The 19,957-nt window shown below is 40.4% G+C and overlaps 2 protein-coding genes across 4 annotated transcripts in view; both read right to left on the reverse strand.

Moving 5' to 3' along the window:
• ncapg2 (non-SMC condensin II complex, subunit G2) overlaps positions 1–2,225 on the reverse strand; it is a 10,357-nt gene extending 8,132 nt beyond the window's left edge. The window contains exons 1-6 of the mRNA XM_035657183.1: positions 2,140–2,225; positions 1,791–1,909; positions 770–949; positions 497–611; positions 239–396; positions 13–147 (exon numbers count right to left, since the gene is read on the reverse strand). Coding sequence (XP_035513076.1) covers positions 13–147; positions 239–396; positions 497–611; positions 770–949; positions 1,791–1,868 — 666 coding nt within the window. The 5' untranslated portion in view covers positions 1,869–1,909; positions 2,140–2,225. The remainder of the gene's footprint in view (positions 1–12; positions 148–238; positions 397–496; positions 612–769; positions 950–1,790; positions 1,910–2,139) is intronic.
• An 887-nt stretch (positions 2,226–3,112) lies between these two features.
• The window catches only part of esyt2b (extended synaptotagmin-like protein 2b), a 29,925-nt gene continuing 13,080 nt past the window's right edge, over positions 3,113–19,957 (reverse strand). The window contains exons 8-23 of one of the 3 annotated variants that reach the window (XM_035660938.1): positions 16,577–16,697; positions 15,353–15,529; positions 15,096–15,178; positions 14,620–14,668; positions 13,947–14,036; positions 13,726–13,821; positions 12,232–12,294; positions 10,177–10,251; positions 8,283–8,369; positions 8,025–8,174; positions 5,480–5,823; positions 5,091–5,189; positions 4,726–4,857; positions 4,436–4,541; positions 4,266–4,315; positions 3,113–4,166 (exon numbers count right to left, since the gene is read on the reverse strand). In XM_035660938.1, coding sequence (XP_035516831.1) covers positions 4,097–4,166; positions 4,266–4,315; positions 4,436–4,541; positions 4,726–4,857; positions 5,091–5,189; positions 5,480–5,823; positions 8,025–8,174; positions 8,283–8,369; positions 10,177–10,251; positions 12,232–12,294; positions 13,726–13,821; positions 13,947–14,036; positions 14,620–14,668; positions 15,096–15,178; positions 15,353–15,529; positions 16,577–16,697 — 1,792 coding nt within the window. In that variant the 3' untranslated portion in view covers positions 3,113–4,096. Of the gene's footprint in view, positions 4,167–4,265; positions 4,316–4,435; positions 4,542–4,725; positions 4,858–5,090; positions 5,190–5,479; positions 5,824–8,024; positions 8,175–8,282; positions 8,370–10,176; positions 10,252–12,231; positions 12,295–12,888; positions 12,991–13,725; positions 13,822–13,946; positions 14,037–14,619; positions 14,669–15,095; positions 15,179–15,352; positions 15,530–16,576; positions 16,698–19,957 lie in introns of all 3 variants that reach the window. The other 2 variants (XM_035660860.1, XM_035661017.1) reach the window with 2 other exon arrangements.

The raw sequence follows: 19,957 nt of genomic DNA on the forward strand, positions 1-19,957 counted from the left end.
CACTTTACTCACGTCATCGTTTTTAATGTAAGTAGGACGGTGAAAGCACTGAAGCAACAAGTCGATTATCTGCTTGTTATCTTCGGATGTGTAGTCCAGACTCAAAAGCACATCATGGAGACTCCAGACTCTTTGGACCTCTGCACCCTGACAACACAGATGAATGACGACGACGTAAGGCCACAGAAAAAGGCCCAATATTGATTTATCGGACAAATCACTGGGGTCATATACTGACTGGTTTCTTCAGAATGAAGCTCTTCTGCAGAGAGATGAAGAAAGCAGTGCGACCAAACTTTTCTTTCTCCTTCAGGTCCTTCTTCCACCACGCCTCGCACAGTGTGTGGATGTGGAGCTGCAGAGGTGCCTCTGAGACAGGCAGCGACACCAGAACGTCTGAGGGGAAGACACAAAGAGGACTCTCATCTCATGAAGTCATGAAGGGAAAACACGAATCTACCTGGAGACACGCCGACTGAGCAGAAAGGACACCGACCGTGAAGCCTGTCGGTGATTTCCAGAAGGGCACTGTAGGTATCGCCGTCCTGTAGGACCTTTAGGGACGCCTCGGCCACAAGTGTCACGCCTTCCACGACAGCGATGACGTGTTTCTGAAGTGAACAAAAGTTGATGTTAAAAATAAAGATACAGCTCATTTGGAAGCTTGGAAGTTTGTTTTTCATTTCAACACAAATCTAAAAGCAAAATAATATCAAATTGTAATAAAAGTTTATGCTATAACTCTACATAAACCGGCTGGTGAACTCACAGGGTCCGCAGCCGACTCCACGTCCATGCCCTCTTCCCTGCCCTCTTCCCAGCGCTCCGGAGGCAACTCCTGCAGGAGGTCATGAAGGAGTGAAGCCAGCTTCCCCCACAGAGTCTGTCTCTGGTCTCTGGGCATCTCCTGCACCACCTCCTCCACATCGAAAGGATCCGCTTTGTCCTTCTGCTCAGCCGTACAGACAGGAGGAGGACAGACATAAATTGTGACCACAAAAAGGCACTTTCACTTCCAGGAGATGACTTATAGAAAATCAATCTGCGGACTGATTTGCAGAAACTGTCTGACATGAAGAAATATAAGACTCGCTGCAGGAGTGTACAAGATGCTCTCCTGTACTGTCTCTTCTTCTTTGGTGCAATGTCACTAAAAACATTGTCTTACTGTACAAACGTGAGATTTTTTGAGTCTTTTCTTTACTTCACTACATTCATTTAAGAGCATTAATTACTTTAAAAACAACATTTTCGCACACAAAACATACGAAGAGCTTTTAAAATACCATGTTTTGTTACAAATTAAACAGTACATAGTGGAGCTGATTTCTGTACAAACTAAACAATCGATTAATAAAAGAAAACAGATTAATCCATAATGAAAATAATCATTAGCTGCAGTCACATCCATAAAGTGAGCTGTACCTCAACTAAATACAACAGTGAAACCCTGCTTTTACATTAATGCACAATTAATGATGATCTAATGATTAAATATATAATAGTACAGTCACAGGGGGACATTGTTACATACTTTAAGTACATATTTTCCAGATTATACTATATAGAGACTTCCACTACTATGAGTCAATGTAAAACCTGTAACAGAGTGATTTTACAGTGTGGTTTTAGTACTTTTACTTTAAGATAAACAAACTATTTTGGAGGCTGCAGATTGTCATTGAGGCGTGTGGTAACATTTAGCTCACTTTTTACGTTTTTAAGTTATTATTAACCTACATTAACCCGTGATTGATCTGAAGGCTTCCTGGTTTGCTATTATTACTTACATGAAGTTGGATAAAGTGAAGAAAGTCCTCCACATTTTCCTTACAGGCGGCTGTGAGAAACGCCGCTCGTTTGGACATGTTTTCGGCTTTCACAGGCGACTTTTAGATTCACCGTAAACCTGAAATAACAACAAACACAGCAGCAGCATCAACAGCTGTAAAGTTTTAGATACTGTGGCTTAGCTCCACGTTACTGTAGGAAGATCAAAACAAACATGGCAGTCCGTTCATCGTTGGCGGTAAAAGTAGTAATTGCGACCGTTAATCCTCCTAATACAGTTACTATTAGTTGTATTATAACTTCTAATAATCACAGTGTAAAATATGAACCAATAGCTTCGACTTTTACCGTTTTATGTATAATTTTGTGAGCCGACAAAAGCCGAATGACAGCTGCCCATAACAACAGCAAACCCGCGCAAATTTGGATAAAGTACGTACGCACGTACGTCATGACGTCGTGCGTCCACTTTTGACGTCGACGTATTGTTGTCGTTCCCTTCTTCTGCCACTTGATGGCGACAAATCACCGCAAATGTCCTGTGTGTCTTACAGCTTGTGCTCTCTGTACCCTTGTTATAAGTCTTCACAGTGGCGTTATGCTGTAGTAACCAGGGTTCACACGAGTCCTGGAAAACCTGGAAAACCTGGAACTTTTACAGACGAGTTTTTCAGTCATGGAAACACCTGCAAATTGATCAAAATGACCAAATATCCTGGAAATATTTTATATTGTCCTGGAATTTTTAATTGTATTTTGAACAAATTAATGTTACAGTGAGAAGAAAGCAGTTGTCAATAGACCTTTTTCACAGCAGCCATTTTGACATTAAATAATAGGGGAAACACAATTAAGATTATTTTCCATTTAGGTCAAATAGAGTGAGGGGACATGTTAGCTCACTGGAAAGGCTACACTAAATTGAATGGAGCCTTAATAGGCATCATTGGTAACACACTATGTTTACCCTACTATTTCATATCCAAATGCACGTGAAAAAGGACAGCAAACAGCCAAGGATGCCGCGAAAGCAAGCTAACATGGAGCGTCCCATAAATGATGGCCACTGTTAGTAAGCGAAATGTTGTCCTGGGAAATATCCTGGAAAACAATTTCTGAAAAAAAATGGGAACCCTGAGTTGCCCACATGACATTTACACGTGTATTTATTCATTCTGCTAGGTTAGACCCCAATCCCCAAAAGAAATTTATGCTGCAAGGTTTAATTCAGTGATTTGCTCGAGGGCACTTAAGTGGAAACAATTCACAGTCTTGCTGCACAGAAGGGACCGAGTTGTAAAAACAAGCAGGACAAAAGACACTCTTTCACAAGAGCAACCATTTATTCTTCAAAACCCATGAGGCATCATTCAAAATAATAACATTAAGAAGGCAAAAAATTACATAGCGTTTTTTTAAGGCACAGGATAGATAACAAGAAAAAGTTTTTAAACGCTCCAACAAACACTTACGACTGCATGTACAAGCCTGTGACGTTGCTGTGTCATCTTCATAACAAATTCTGGCAATCCCTGCTCATAAAATGCAATAATTGTTGTCTCTGCTCATATTATTCAATTTTGTTCGACTCAACATTTGGTCTGAACGATAAAGTCAAACCCTTATTCAAGTATCCTTTATATTGTTCATATTATACAGCACTTGTTCATAGCCCTAAAATGCCCCTCTTCATCATCTGAGACAACGTTCAGATCAACCAATATTGCACAAAGTCATTTTAAAATATACAGAGCAATCATTTTATCCTTTTGCATATATGCATTCCATGTTTGTAATCAAGCATAAGAAGAACAATAAGAAGTAAACAATCAAAATAACACTGCATGACAAAAAAAAAATATCAAAGTCAAGACTGCTACTTAAGCCTACTTTTGTGATTGTATCTGTTCCTTTGGTAAGAGTTTCCTCAGACGACGACAGGATTTGTCACATTTTAACAAATTCAACAGAAAGCAATAACAATTCTGACAGATTTCATTACAATTTCCGTTGAGGAAACATAATGCCACGAAAACCCCTGCAAAGTCTTCTAACTATATATTAGCAACTTCATATTTACATAAAACAGAGACAAGGCATTTTGTGTGTTTCATACGCATTACAATATGTTACAATATCCTCTAATCTTCATCATTAATGAAATTATGGCTGGAAAAGTCTGAACAAAAATTCTTGCATGCTGAAATAATTCATGTAAACTATATGAAAAATGTCCATGAACGCAACAAAATGATGTGCCCTTATATTAACAAAATCACTATATTACAGCAGAGAGGTGGTTTCACTATGTGAGGAGGGGGTCTTGAATATTTCTTAAGCCTTGAGACGAGAAACCATCTTCACTCAGATCATACCTGCAAGAGAAAATGATAAAACAATATGAATTTAAGCACTAAAATAGGCTAAAGAACTCACTCAATGCTGTACAGGACAAAGATAAAATACAAGTTTACCATTGTGTCCATCCTTTTGATATATCCTCCCCACTTAAATCTACCAGCACCTGCAATTTTAAACAAAAAAGCAAAAAATGAATTATGTTTTTGGACTCTACATCTGACTGGCTCTGCTGCAGGAGAAAACTCACAATAGCAACCCGAAACAAGAAATCTGCTGGAGTTACCTTCCCCAAAAGCCCTTTATGTTTGGACAGGATGCTCCCTCTGTTCTTCACTGTTACATCCAGAGTTCTCCTGTGGAGCTCCACCATAGATACACTAAACTCAAACCTATAAACAAACACACATTTTATACAGATTTTATGATCAAATAAAAATGCTTCATTATTTATAAACATATAAGCTTCTCTAAACCTATAAACCTTCAAGAAAGAGGGCCCAACAGCTGCAGGACGCACCTGTGTATTCATAAATATCACACACACAGAGAGATAGAAATAATATTTAAACCCACGTTTGATCATAGACAGGGTTAAGGGTCCTCTTCATTGTGCTGGTCTTCCTCCTCCCCGTCCGGCTCTTGTCGGGCAGCAAATAGAGGCGGATGAAGGGATCTGAACTGTCTTTGGTGAAGGCTATCAAGTTACTGAGGACACACAGGACAAGATTGTTTCACTCACATGTTGCCAGGCACCTATTGCCTATTAATGCTTATATCTTGGTGGCTCCAAAGGGCGTAAGAGGATGTGGATACTGAAGAATGACTAGCAACATATTACAATAAATGACAGAGATTTGGGCCAAAAACTGAGGACAAGTCTGCCATATATCTTATAAACAACCAGTTAAAATGGAGTATATCATGGCTGTGGACCTCACCGGCAGGCGTGCACCACCACAATGAGTTTGTTCCTCTGGGAGCTGTGTCGAACAGTCAGCTGGACCTCGCCCAGGGGGTACTGGCTGGGTGCCGAGCCACTATAAACACACCAGAGTAACTCAGTGTCACTTCCACAGACTGCAGCTGAATTCGTACAGCATGCATAAGGCAGGCACAGATGGTCTTACCTTGACAGGTAGTCAAATCAAATATTCATAAAAATACATATTCAAAACAATCAGGATGACATTTCATCAGAGGCAGCGGCAGAATTTATATGAGGCAAAATGAGGAGGGGAAAAAATACAAATTAAGAAATGGTGAGCAATATTTCAGCAGAGACAGGAACCGTTCTAACAATAATAATAGTATCAGATGTGCCATTTACTTCTGCAGCTGGCGAAGCCTTTGCTGAAGCTCCAAGGTGGCGAAGGGCAGGGAGATATCCGAGGCCAGGCTGGGTGTGGACTCCTTATGAGGCAGGTGTTTCTGGGAGCTGGACATGCAGGTGCTCAGGTTGGAGGTACTGGCTGAGTACGGCTCGCCGTCCCTTTGTTGGAGGGTGAGGGTGGAAGCGTCTATAGGTGGCGGAGGCGTGTGTGGAGGCAGCGGGGAATCTGAGGCTGATCGTCTCTGGGAGGGGGCGGGGCCGGATGGCTGCGGCGCACTGGACTTCCTGACCTGGACGAAGGAGGGCTGGTCTGAGGATACCTGCTTCTCCAGGGACAGGATCTACAGAAAGACAGGACATTACTGAGGATAATGAATAATAACTACAGTTACAGTGCATGAATAAGTAAGAATAAGTGAGTTTTATCATTTCTCTCCTGTAAAAATACTGTAACTCAAGTAAAATATCTTTCCAACTCCATAAAATGAAGGTTTTTTAAAGGGGATTTGATTGGGTTGGTGGTTTTCCATACAACCTTACAGTGATAACAATCTGCATGGTCTGAGTGACTTATAAAGTAGTCTTTAAAACTGCTGATACTGCTGAATAATTTCAGGTATTTTCAAGTGTTTGGTCAGCATCTTGGCCAAATCTGCCTAGTGCTATCTGTCTTTCTATGATGGCTCAATAATCCTCCAAAGCCATCTCCCTTTTTGAATATCCGTCATGAATCTTGCTAAATTGGTCGTGATCCAATACAGAAAAGCTATTTCAGTGCAGGTCAATATTTTGATGCAGCTTCAATCATTCTTTTATTTGATCAGTTGGGATGATTCAGTTCAAAAGAATGCACTTTGTTTTGTTGTCATGAAGGGCAATGTAATTTACTCTTTGCTATGGTATCTTGTGTTTTTAGGCAGTATAATAAATGATTCCAGTCTGAAACATAGGGTCAATATTTCATTAGTAGCGTGTCATGGCAAAATGCCTTAATGAAAGGAGTGAACGTTTGAGTTCAAGGGTTAAATTGGGATTTGTCCAGTGAGGTTGGGAGGGTTGGGTATGGGACTATTTCTTCAGTATAAAGTGGATTGTCAGGAATTTGAATTTTTTAGTCAAGTCATTTTATAAATGGTGCTTCACAAACTAAATTCCATTCACTCAAATTTCAGAGACATATATCTCAAAGTGAATCGAACTCTATCTAAATGACCAGATACCACTAATATCAATGTTATTTTATTTTATTTATTTATTGGTAATTTGGGTGAAGAGATCCTTTGAATGAATGTGAGGGGGGGGAAATGCTCTGTGAAGTCGCAAAAGACAATAATACAACACCCCAAATGTGTACGCCTAGACCCAAATAAACTGCCAGTGGTGAGGATGTTGACTTTTACCTGGCTGCAACACTTTTAGCCTCAGTCTTCTGGCATTATATCACACATGTAGTCATCATGTGCCTATTTAAAGGAACAGTTCACACACATTCCTCCTGTTACTTGTAGTGCTATATATCCATCTGGATTGTTTTGGTGTGAGTGTTGGAGATATTGGCTGTAGAGATATCTGCCTTCTCTTGGCTCTTCTTCTTTCTACTGAACTACACCCGCCAACCAGTATGTGCAGTGATATGTAAAAAGAAAATTATATGAAACTGCTCACAAGGTCTGTGTTTCTTGATTAACTAGGTCAGGATTTCAGGAAAGAAACATCGCTGTTGAGTTTTTGGGTGCGTTAGGCACCACAAGCCGAGTGCCATCTTGGCTCCATTATATTGGAGAGAAGGCAGACGTCTTTACAGCCAATATCTCCAAACGTTCACACCCTTTTGATATCAGAACAAACTAGAAAATCCATTTCCTGTTGACAATTATTTTTAAAGCATTGCTGAAACTGCAGAAATTAATTGCCTGGAAAGTCTCAAATGCTCTGCAATGCAGAGCAATCGAGAGTCGTGGACAAGCAGTGTAACCACTGCACTACTGAACACAACGCCATCCATCATAGGCCAGCCAGTTGGTGAAATAATACTACAGGTAAGAGGAAAAATATGTATTATTGATTTTGGGGTGTTTCAACCATCTCATGGAGCTAGCTAGCCACAACATCATCAGTTGTGGGCTAGAAATGAGAACCTTGCTTCTTTCTACCTATGTCTGACATCAAGAATTCACTGTTTCAGGTATTACGAAGAACTTTAAAAGGTAAATCTGGCACAGTTTGACCGTCATCACTGTAAACTGCATATGAGTCTTGTGAAGAGACAGACAGCCAAGTGTAACTGGTCAAATTACAACTGAGCTGAGAGCATAAAATATTACGGCTGTTATGAATTCAATAAATACCATTCAGCTTATAGTTGACACTGCAATACTTGCTTTACTACATTAGCTCAGATGTACTGTGCCACTCTGCATATATAATGCACCTTCTCACAATCCTTTCTGTTTGAATCAGCAGATCTTGAACATCTGTTGTGGTTTCTTGAAATGAATAACCCTCAAATCCCTAATGCACACAGGTCCAGGTTGTTTCTTACCCTCAGGGCCATCTTCAGTTTGATGGTGGAGCTGGGCCCGGAGTTCTTGAGAGGAAAGCACTGAGTCAGCGTCATGTCCTCCTCTGCCAACAGGCTGCTCAAAGGCACCGTCAAATTACCCAGGTTGCATTTGTGCTTGTCATCTTTTATCTGTTGCGTTACGAGAGAAGATCTGCTTTAAGACACGTCGGCTACTCTCGCCATTTGTTGCGTAATCTCATGAAACATACTTATCGGGGAAGATTTGTGCAGCATTACCTGCACCTCGAGCTCCTGCCTCCTGGGATTGTGAACGAGGAATGAGAAGCAATCTTCCCACAGAGGCTCCTTGGTCTTGAACCGGATCTTTACGGGCAGACAGGTAGTCGTTTGTTAGTTGTTCATTAAAAGATATTTGAGACCTGCTAATTAAAAACAGAATTAATCTGGAGGAATCTGTCAAGCAGTCATTAGAAAGTGCTGAACTTGAAATGTAGAATCATACTAATGACATACTAACACAGTAGGGATGATGCTATTAGCTGAAAATTAGCGTTTATCCAGACATTTTCATTACTTCATACATCGTTTTATCGTCTTTAATTATGAATTTTTCTACATTTTCAGGTTATACTTAACAATTTCTGCTCATTATTTCAGTATTTTATCATTTCCAATCCTGCAGGTCTACTTAATACAATACTGTTTGAAACCTCTAATTAGCTCTGTTGATCTTCATAATCTACTACTTGATGTTTCCTCACAAGATTGGTGTCCACAAATAAAGATTTAGGGCAGCGGTAGGCTTTTCACCTGTTTTTTCTTTACTTAAGCCAATTGAGTTTTAAATGGAACAATGGAACAAGTGTTTGGGTTTTTTTTTTTAGCTTTAAGGGTTTTTCTTACATACATAGTTCCCCAGTTTCCTAAATATAGTATACTGTAGGCTAGGTGATGATGGAGTTTTATAGCCAAGCAGACAGACCAAATCAGTCCTGATCTCAGTCTCAATTAACATGTTTCTCACTTGCTAAAGACCAGACTGAAGGCAAAGGAGCCACAGCAACAACAAACAACAACAAATGCAGCAGCACAGGTGTTTTTACTTATTCTACCTGATTAGACCTCCTGTAAGGAGAGCGTGGGCGTGTACAGACTGCGCTTGATTGACACTCACTCTCACGTGTACGGTTGTGAAATGTGAGAAGCTATTTCAAGCACCCCTGGTCATGAACTAAAAATTCGATTTACTTTTCTCCACAGACAATGTTACGTGACAGTTGGAGCACAGCTTGGATGTGTATGAAGTCCCCCTGCTTGAATCATCAGTACAAAAGACTAACAAGGGCATCTAATCGCATAACTTTAAAAGTTCTGTTACGTGGGAAGCTAACGGCGGGCAAAGACGAAAGATTGTGGTGTAAACTAAAAATATAATCTGCAGAACTTTTGGATTCTGGCTCAATTCTTCGTTCACAACTGCAACAACGAAACATGAGGAATTTGCTACAGTTCTGATTTGCACCTCTCACTGATTTCCTCTCAATAGCTCCAATGCATATTGTAATATTTTGAGCTGGGTGCTATCCCAAACTAATGGACAAGACGTGATTTCTCATAAACGTAGTGTTTCTAACTAAGCTCATATCTCTGCCACAAAAGGAATCTAATACAGCAAACCTCCCTAAACCCATGCTCACAGTAAACCTTCAGCATCAACAATAACACGGTCCACTTAAGTGGTTCCTCCTCCTTATTTCCCTTTCGAACTGTATTTGGAAATTTCCCACGAGAAATGTCAGTGAAGCAGCTCTTTAGCCGACACTTAATGGTATGTTTGAAGGTTATAATACTTAATTTAATTTTCTTGCACAACAATTTTCAGTTCATCTCTCTTTTAATCCCACAGTCTGAGAGAACTAATAAAAAACTCCAGGGAGAGACGGTTAGAGAATGAGATGTGTTGGCTGTTAAGACTTCAAACATGTCCGCGTGGACGAATGTGAGATATATTCTCATAAAAGTAACTGCTGTATTAAATCTTTGGTTGTTCAGATGTTATTGCCAACTTAAAACTGGAAGATTGGGAACAAAAATCACATGCAGAAGATGCATTTTTTTTCTTCACATATGAAGTGAAATCTAATAATAATACTGATGGACGCTTACTCACCTTACTCTCAAGTGTTTTGTGTCCAACGGTCATTTGAACATAAGGACTGGGTTCGCTGCTGCTCTTCTTCGTAGACTATTAAAGAATCAGAGAAGAGGGGTGTTAGCTGATTCTCCTTACTCCGACACACAATGCAGGGACGTCTAACGGACAACATAATTACACCCAAAACGTTAGCTTCTTAAGACTCTGTGTCAGGCACACAATGGTGAAAGAGTCTGCAGTTCAAAAGGGAAGGAACATTACCATACGTTTTGACAAGCAGGGCTGCAGGCAGAGAGGCTACCAAGGAGACTGCCAAGCTTTATCTCCTCTGCTTTCTAATTTTAGCATGCTGGGTTTTGACAGCTAAGAATTATTCAGGACTCCTTACAGAATAATAATACCCTACATATCTACAAATCAGTGGGGGAAAGTCTTAACTTACTTGTTAGCCCATCCTTTCTCTTGAGGATGGTGCTTAAGTTTGACATCTATTTCTCACCAGCATTAGAATTAAGCTCCACATTGTACATGCAGGCTGATTAACACAATCCCACACGTTGATATGCTACAGCTTGAACTGAGAAGGCACTTAAAAACGCATTGTGTTTCACATTATTGGAATTATACATTTGTACTTAAGTTGCTTACTGAAAATGTTACAACTGCTACTTCTGCTTGCTATGTAAACAATATGTACTGCATTATTTTTACTTTTACTGTTTAAGTTTTTCTTTGTGGAGATTTTCCTATATCCAAATCGAAGGTTTAAGGACAGAAGATGTTTTGCCCTCTAAGGCAAATCTTTGATTCTGAGCTTTACATAAATAAAACTGACTTGACTCCACATCTACAACTGAGGTTGTCACAAGGTGTTGCCATTTTGTGCTTTGGATTGAAATATATACAGTCAACAGTTTATCTCACAATTAAACATATTTTATATATTTTACAAAAAACTGATTTTGACTCAGATTTTCCATCTTATGTCCATGTATTTCTTATTGTTTGTGACATGTCTATAACAAATCAATCACATTTACATCCAGAATATTTGCCGTTGTTCTCTAAATCTTTATTCCTGATGTCAAGTGATGCTAAAAGACCTACAAGAAAAGGAAGTAAAAGTAGCATTTTAGATATCAAAACAACTTCCTAGTATAGACACAATGAAGAAATTCAAAGAATCAGCTCAATAGGTTTACATCAGCCTGTCTCCCCGCTAACAGCCAGCCCAGCCAGGTAGCAGTGACACTGCAGTCGGGATTACAAAGAGTGAACTACTGGGAGCAGACCGCAAGTATTTGTTCTCCAGTTGGCCTGTAATGCCAAATGAAACCGACACACAATGGTGTAGGAAGTTCCACTGACGTGACTGATGGGCACTGAGGGCGTGCCACTACAGCTTAGAACTTCCTAGAAATATTAAAGGCAAGATGCCGACTGGAACGAGGCAGCAGTTGACTTCTGAGTAAGCGTTTGTGTAACCTGCTGGATATGAACAGCTGTGTTGTAATGCTGTAAATCACCTGCTGATGTTGTGACTGTGAAACACAGCAAATGTCGTTGTGACAGGTGCCTAACAGACCTAATATAGTCATGTTTCTACTTCCAACTGTGCTTATTGTTTCTGGACATGTTGTTCCTTATGCCATACCATAAGTTCCAACATGATGTGGGCTTGATCAGGTTTTTGATAAGTTAACACAGGCTGGGTTGCCCTGCAGGTTTGCTGCTGAAAACCTTCGGCCTAATTCAAGCGCAATAAAAACAAGCACATGTAGAGACTGTTCGATAGTTGTTGAATGCTGCAGAAAAGTGCAATATTAGACTTTTGCATGCAAGATCACACATTTGGAAAATCATGTATCACTACAAATAAGAAGAAAGGTGTGTACAGCACACAAAAAAAGGCATAAAACAGACAATGCAATCATCCATCTTCATGCACATCGAGACAATTCACTCCGCTTGATAATCATCACAATCACATGGTGTTGGATGGTGCACTTGAAGGGCACAGATGAGACACAGGGCGTGAGCTGTACATGCAATCCATTTTTCCCACATTACCTTCAGGGCCTTAAAGACTGAGACTTGCTTCAACCCATCATAGGTGAAATCTGACAGGTTGCTCTTTAAGCCACAAGGAGATTTGGGGGAGAAAATCACACCCACAGTTATTAGGACTGGAGTGATGAGGGTATGGTTAAGAGGCATGAGAAAAAACCCAGAAAGAAAATATAAAACATGAAGGATATGGGTAATAAATAAAAAGCAGCATGAGGGCTGATACTGTTGACACTGCAGGGAGCTAACAATGAAAACAGAATAATGAGGTTATTTCTTTCAGGGAGGATTTGGAGTGTGACTTCTTTTTAACAAGCTACAGGCTTTCTGTATCTGTACAGCTACATATTAATTGGCTCACCGATACAGTTTGATGCTCTTTGTACTGTAGATACTTTATATTACAGCCTTGAACTAAGCACCTGATTGAGCAGAATCTGACTAACAAGCAGGCATAGCTGAGTCCTGTGTTTTCCTGTTGCTTCGTGTTAATGGTTATTGGACACCTAGGGTCATTTTCATTAGACATTTCAATAAAACCGTGCAGCTAACGCATGCTTCCAGATACAGGTTTTAAGGACCCCTGTTACTGTTCAACCCACAGCATTGCACACGGCTAATGCTAACGCTATCAGGATGCAAACGCACTGGGGGACTCACACATATTGTTCTATACTCTGAAGTATTGCTCTCACAAAAGACTAGACCAGATGCTCTCCTCTCACTTAAGTTCCCACAGCCTAAGCTGCCTGTGAAGACGCTCTTGGGTAAAGAGGAAAGAGAAAAAGGTGGAGTTATGAGGACTGAGACGGCTAAAAATCTTGTCATTTTGTAACTGATGGTATAAAGTCTTTTAGATGTTTTAAGAATCCAAAATTCAACAATTGGTGCAATAAAAGCCTTCACATCGCACTGGATAAACTTTAAAAATATACCATGCTCTTGAAAAGAAGAGGTTTTGGAGTTTCAAGGTTCTCATCTGCTACTGAACAGCTACAAAGGTTTTGACACAAGACAGAATTCTCTAACTATAATGACTAAATCATAAAACTTGTAAACACATCGTTTGGAGCTCTAGGCTACACCCACACTAATCAGTTCTTGTTTTTTATGGCTAGATTTTGAGTAGCTTAGATAATGAGAAAAATAATCAACAACCCGCTCTGGTTGTTCACCAGGAGGTCAAAAAGCAGTGAAAAACAAATTTCAAAGAACATGGAAAGCAAGTTGATGAAGTCACTCAAGTGTCACAAAGCATGAGACATTATGGTAACAGGGAAGTGGAGCATTGCTGCACACTGACCAATAATCCTTACTTAAACAACTGTGCCACACAGGTATTTCCTACTAAACTGGTTGTTGCTACATGTGGTGTGTATGTTTTGGGTGGAGAACAAGAAGCTTGAATAAGCCTAATGCTATATTTTAGCACAAGCTATAGCATCAGAACAACAGCATTGCAAGCATCAAAATACAATGAGCGTTGCAGTATCTTACTGGCAGGTTCTTTGCTGAGTCCAGATAGACCACAAGCAGTGCTGATGATAGCCCATCATTGGCCAGGCTTCTGTCTGCACGCACACTTCGCAGCACCTGATTGGACAGAAAGATAAAAAAGAAAGACAAGCTGTGTTATCAACCCTCCAGTATCAGCAGTAAATACAGAAACAGTGAAAGATAATATTTGTTTGTTAAAGACAGAAAGTTTATTTTTATACCTGGTCCAACCTCTCCGGAGTGGAGAGCAGAGCTAGCCACTCCATTTTTAAGTGGAGTTTCCCAGTGGAAGTTTCCTCCAGGTTGAACCACTGCAACAGAGATACAAAATGTCAAAGTGAAATCATTGAGTTAAGTCACTGAAGGGACCAAAAGAATGACTGAAGAATTATCGTATGTTTGCCTTCTTGTTGAGAGTTAGATGAGAAGACTGATACCACTCTCCTATCTGTATGGTAGATATAAAGCTGCAGCCACATGGGCAAACAGATAGTCTGGCTGTGTTCAAAAGCTAAAGCTCACTAATTAAAAAAATAGATACACTATATCTCGGTAATCTGTACAAAAACCAAAGTATAAAAACAACATTTTGTGGTTTTAATGGAGGTTATGTGCTGGGCTGTGTCGTCACTGTGAGGTTGCTAGGCAACCAGCGGAAAACGGAGATGTAATGTTGTTAATTAGTGAGCTTTAGAGGTGCTGGTAGGCACATTTTGTTCACGTTGGACAGACCCACACCAGCTCTTTGCCCTTGTTTCAAGAGTGGTATTGATCTCTTCATTTAACTTGGGAAAGAAAGCGAGTGTCTTTCCTAAAAATGTGTAATTATTCATTTAAGACGTATAATGTATAAACTCTAATTACATGAGCACAATAATTTGGTCGTGTTTTTACCTCGTCAACTTTCTGTTCTTTGTGCAGCTCTGTCATATCGATCATCAGGCTGTGAATAATAATAATGACAAATAGTTATTCAAATCTGGATGGCAAGCAGTGAGCAGAGAAATCACACCAATTCATCTAAGCAGAGGGGGTCCAGTCATCGATTGGTTGCTTTGTCTTGTCAGTGCTGGGTGTAGTGTTACAGCCTTGGGGCAAAATCAATCGACTTTGCCCTTGGGTTTGGATCTATGGGATAACACCTCTTCTTTACTTTAACTTACGTCTACTAGCACACATTTGTTCATCACACCGTCCCCTCAGGTGTTTAGGAGACAATATGTCAGTGCCATACTGGCTTGTCTATATATATAGTTGGCTGATTACAACAACAACAAATCAGTCCCACTGCTGAGGTGCAAAGAGACTTTGTTTACTTATGATATATGTGTGATAAGATCAGAGCAGGGTATGAAATGAGAGGAACTCACCTTCCAAGGAAATCATCCTTGTCCGGATCCTCATCAAACAGCTCAATCTCAAGGTGTTGACCCGAGTGCTCGTACACCAACGCCTGATGAAGACAGGCGCATATTGATGCTTGTTCAAGCATGTTCAGTCAACAGACAGATCACCTACCAGGCAGCAGGTTGGGAGATTAAACTCATCTTCATTCTTAATAAATGAAAGTGCAACCTAAACTGCGCTGTTATAAATGTTACTCCATGGAAAATCCCAAATGCGTTACCTCGTAGACTTCGTTCCATTTGGGATGGAGGCTCTCCTTGATCGTCTTGCTCTGGAACAGCTGGTTGCCGATCTGCAGGATGCCGTAGGGGTCGGACTTGCCCTTGATCAGCCCTCCCAGAAATTTATCCTTCCCTTCCAGATCCTGAGCCTCCAAGAAGTGAATCCTCAGGACTCCCTGTGGAGACATGCAGAGCACAGCGTCGAGGGGAGCAACTCTGAAATAGCAGACTCTGACACTTTGAGGCCAAAAGTCAGTGGTGATAACATGTGACATTACAAACTGGGTATCATGAGGCAATGCAGAAAACTGTGGCTTATTACTGAGGTTAGGTAGTAACAAAGCATTCTTAATTATGTTATTTATTGTTTATGTTTAGTTTTCTACAGAAATTATTGACAATCTAACTGGTGGTGGGGGNNGGGGGGGGGGGGGGTACCTTTCCTGTCTATTTCACTAAGGCAGCAATTAACAATTATTATAATTGCCAAAAAAATCTGTTAATCTTTTATTCAGTGAAGCCATTGATTGTTTAGTTAGAAGTAGTAATAGTGAAATTTAAATGTCCATCACAAGGTGACATTTTTAATTATTTTCTTTTGTGTGACCAACAGTCTAAAACTCAAGTAATTCAATTTATTATTGATCATTTCTGTAGTGATATAAAACTTGACACTGCACATTTGACATTGTTGCTTGATAACTGACTGATTAATGGAAATAATTCAGTAATTTCTGATTAATCTTCCATCCAATATTTCAATCCACTAATCAATTATTCAGCTAATGTAAAGTCATGTTGTCAGAATTACGAGAAAAGAGTTATAATAATCTTATCATCGCTTAAAATGTCTTTAACATCACGATATAGTATCTCCTCAACAAGGCTCAACAAGTGTTTATCTTGTTGCCATGGATACTGGCACTAGCGACAAAGCCTGGACGTGCTCTTTAGCTGCTAAGGCTGGTTTTTTGTTTCTTTCTGTTTTAACGCTGTGAGTTATCTACAAAACCCTGACACCTACTTTCTTTTATTAGTGGAAAAGAAGAATAAAAACACATATCGCACAGACCCCGTGAGATTTGACTGTCAAGGACTTTCAGTTTCCAACCATGAATTCCCTCCTGAAGCAGTCAGCTTATGCACAGACCCAGACAGTTTTGAAGAGGCAAGGAATATTAAATCACTTCATGTTTAATTGCATTTTCACACAGCATTAGTACCTTTGGCATGGGGAAGCGTAGCATGGCCAGTTCCACATCCCCGACGAGAGGGATGGTGATGCGATTGGGTAATACCAGGTAGCTGTAGATAATGTCTTGAATCAGACTGTCAGAGAAGCCACTGTAAGGACAGGAGGGAGGGTTGTGAGAAGGGAGGGCAGCAAGATAAACAGAATGAAGCAATGAATTATTTAAGTAAGGGTGCCCTTGGGTTATAAATATTCTCCTTTAATCTCAGTTTAGTACAGTGCATTTCTGCTTTACATGTGAGAAGATAGTAGGAAAATTGGAGTCGGTTCAAGCATGTTGGTGCTGCTAGCCAACAAACCTCTGAATGTCTATCTGATCCACTAATGGTCCAGCGCTTCGTGACAGCAACAATGACAGTGAGGGGGGAGAATTATTACCGCAAGGCTTTCCTTTATTCGTTTAGTTCCCGTAGCACAGCTGAAAAATTGCAATCATGGCTAGAAAAAATGGAATTACAATGAAAATTCATCATCCAGGGTTATTGTTCGTGCTGTACGTCTAAGAAAAACACTTGTGAATACAGCACAGATGTCCATTTATCAGGATGTGGATGTCCTAATCAAAGGCGTCTGTAAACTGCCTGACTGGAAGAATATAGCAAACTGTCTCTGGAGTGATCCCAGGGCCTTGAAAACACACCGGTTACACCTGCGAAATGGGCTGCCAGAAACACTTAAGTGCTGCCACGCGAGATACAACAACATGGTCCGTTGACAAGTAACCTAATGAATGGGACATTTAACTAATACACACTACCTCATGTACTTATCCCATGTGCTTTCTAATTGTCTACCAGAGGAGCAACTTACAGTTGCTAGGTGACTGTCTGTAAGTAATTGGTGTTATAAATTAAGAGAACTCCTGTCCAAGGTGTCAAGAACATCTACTTACACTGATAAGCTGTGGCAGAGGGTGCGGCGGCCCCGGGCCCACAGTTCTCTCGGGGCCCACCTTTGGCCCAACTTGTCTTACTGAACATCCGTTCTTGTTGTTTAGTTGAATATTTTGAATAAGGTTTCTTTGAGTGGCTCTCGATTGGGCAAAAAAGTGGCCCTCCAGCCATAGCAGTTGTCTATGACTGCGCTTTCTCCATTAGCCACTTTTAAGGGCCTACTACAGGTGCTAGCCCTGTCTGCAATGAGACATTGGCTCCACGGCTGCTGATAAGACCTCCTATACTGCAAAGTTACAATGCAGTAACTACATGTTTGGTCAAAGTTGAGTTAAAACCAAACTGCGTTCAAAATGTGTTTGACCAGATAAGATTATATTGAGCCATAGAAATGAAAAACAGCAAAAAATAGAGTTAAAACCAAACTGCAGTGATACCTAAGTCCTCTTTCCTGCGACTGAAAAATCAATTTTGATACTCCAACATCTTGATTAAGTTTGTTATACCATATAAATAATGTAAGTATACTAATCATAATAAAGAAAAAAAGTTGCTTTTTCTCAACGTCTCTGTTTCTCTAGTTACTGATCTCTGCCACTGTAAGGCAGAGCAGAAATGTATTCCTATGATTATTAAGCTCACAACAACACCCACTAATATCCTCTCTGCTGTCAGCTGCAGTGGCAAACAGGTCAGAGCACGCGTAACCCTAACGTACACTAGCAAACACAGGCTAAAGGCCAGCTGATCCACAGGGCTAAAAAAGCCTAACTCGGCAGTGCAGAGACCAAAACGCATCAGCAAACACAGATAAATTAAAATCTAAAAACTTTCTAAATGTCAAACCACTCATATGTCAGCAATTTACAATTAGCCAGAAGCTATTTGACATTTCAGAGCAGTTCTGAATGTACTGGATTTTTTTCTGTAAGTGTTGTTCAAGATGATACAGTCAAGGTTGTGAATCAGTTCAATCACTTTTCTGAATGCCTGCAGTTAATTACAGCCTTGCAATTTATTCTGGTCATAAAGGTGACTGTCCTGCAAAGCCACCAGTTAATGAGATTTAAGCGACAACAGTTTCTGAATGTGTAATGTGACCTCGTATGTGCTTGCTTGTTTTAATTGTTTTAACTGCTTGTCGGTTTTATATGATGTTGTATCTCGATTTGGTGATTGAATTCCCACCCCGGTGGGCAATAAAGATATACTCCAAAATTCCTTTAAAAACAGAAAGCTTCCTTTGCTACTATAAAAAAAAGCCCTGACACCATCTGTTCTGACAAAGACACCAATGAAATAAACTCAATTAACTGCCTTTGTTTGTTCCTGGAGCCAGAGGAAACATTCATTTGGTCAATCCTGAACTTAACTTCCAGTGAAGCGGCAGGCCATGGCTCTTCTCTGTGAGCCGATTAGGATTCTCCGGAGGGGGACAGATCAGCACTGGAGCTTTTCTCCAACTGAGAGCTGAGGGCGTAAAGGGATTCCTGCTGCATCAGCGCATATTGCTGCATTTTTGTTGTTCCCCTAGCGTAAACACTAAGAACACCCCCATGTACCTGCGTGTGTGTGTGCATGCACAGTAACACAAGTGAGACTGTTTATTCAGTCATTTCAGGACAACAGTGCTGACTGCAGACATGCACACTCAGACTTTATAATATACGGAATGTGCAGTATGGTACTGTGTGCTTGACTCACGTTTGAGTCACATCAAATACAAATTTTTGTCATCATCTGACAGACAGCAGTGTTTTTGTAATGTGGTTTTGTCAGTCCACTACTTTGCAACAGCTACTGGCTGAATTGGGCATTTAGGCATCCCAGTCTTTCATTCGCCAGTTAGAAATATCGTCCAAACATCGCAGGAGAATCGTTCTTACACAAAACTTCTACAGAACATTCGTAGTCCCCCAGGGGAGTGAATTCTCCTGTTTTTACTCCTAGTACGGACCACCCATCAGGGTCACAATTAAATGGTATTAGTGGGACCAACGATACCAAACAGAACTAATGAATTCTCATCAGCCTCAGCTGTACTTGGTATTTAGTGCTAATTATTAAATATTAGCATGCTAACACACTAAACTAAGATGGTGAACACGTTAAACACATACCTGCTGAACATCAGCACGTTGGCATGGTCACTGTGAGCATGATAGCATTAGCATGTTGCTAGGTACAGCCCTAGCTGCTGCAGCCCTAGCAGTAGCTGTACTCTCTTAGTCTTGTTTTGATTCTAAAACCAACTCAACAGCAATGACATATCACAACATGTAAACAATTTGTTGCATAACAATAATGACAAGGTTTGAGAGAGGCACACTGGGCGAGCCTTCAAGTAGGCAGCTGATGCTGTCTGTCTGCTGCTGCTGCATTCAAGGAACTCTCTCACTGCAGCTACAATTTCACCATGTGGATCTCTACTTCACCAGCTAACCCCTCTTTTTCTGCAC

The sequence above is a fragment of the Morone saxatilis genome, unplaced genomic scaffold, assembly GCF_004916995.1.
Source record: "Morone saxatilis isolate NCDOM2014 unplaced genomic scaffold, NCSU_SB_2.0 Contig0, whole genome shotgun sequence".
NCBI lineage: Eukaryota > Metazoa > Chordata > Actinopteri > Moronidae > Morone > Morone saxatilis.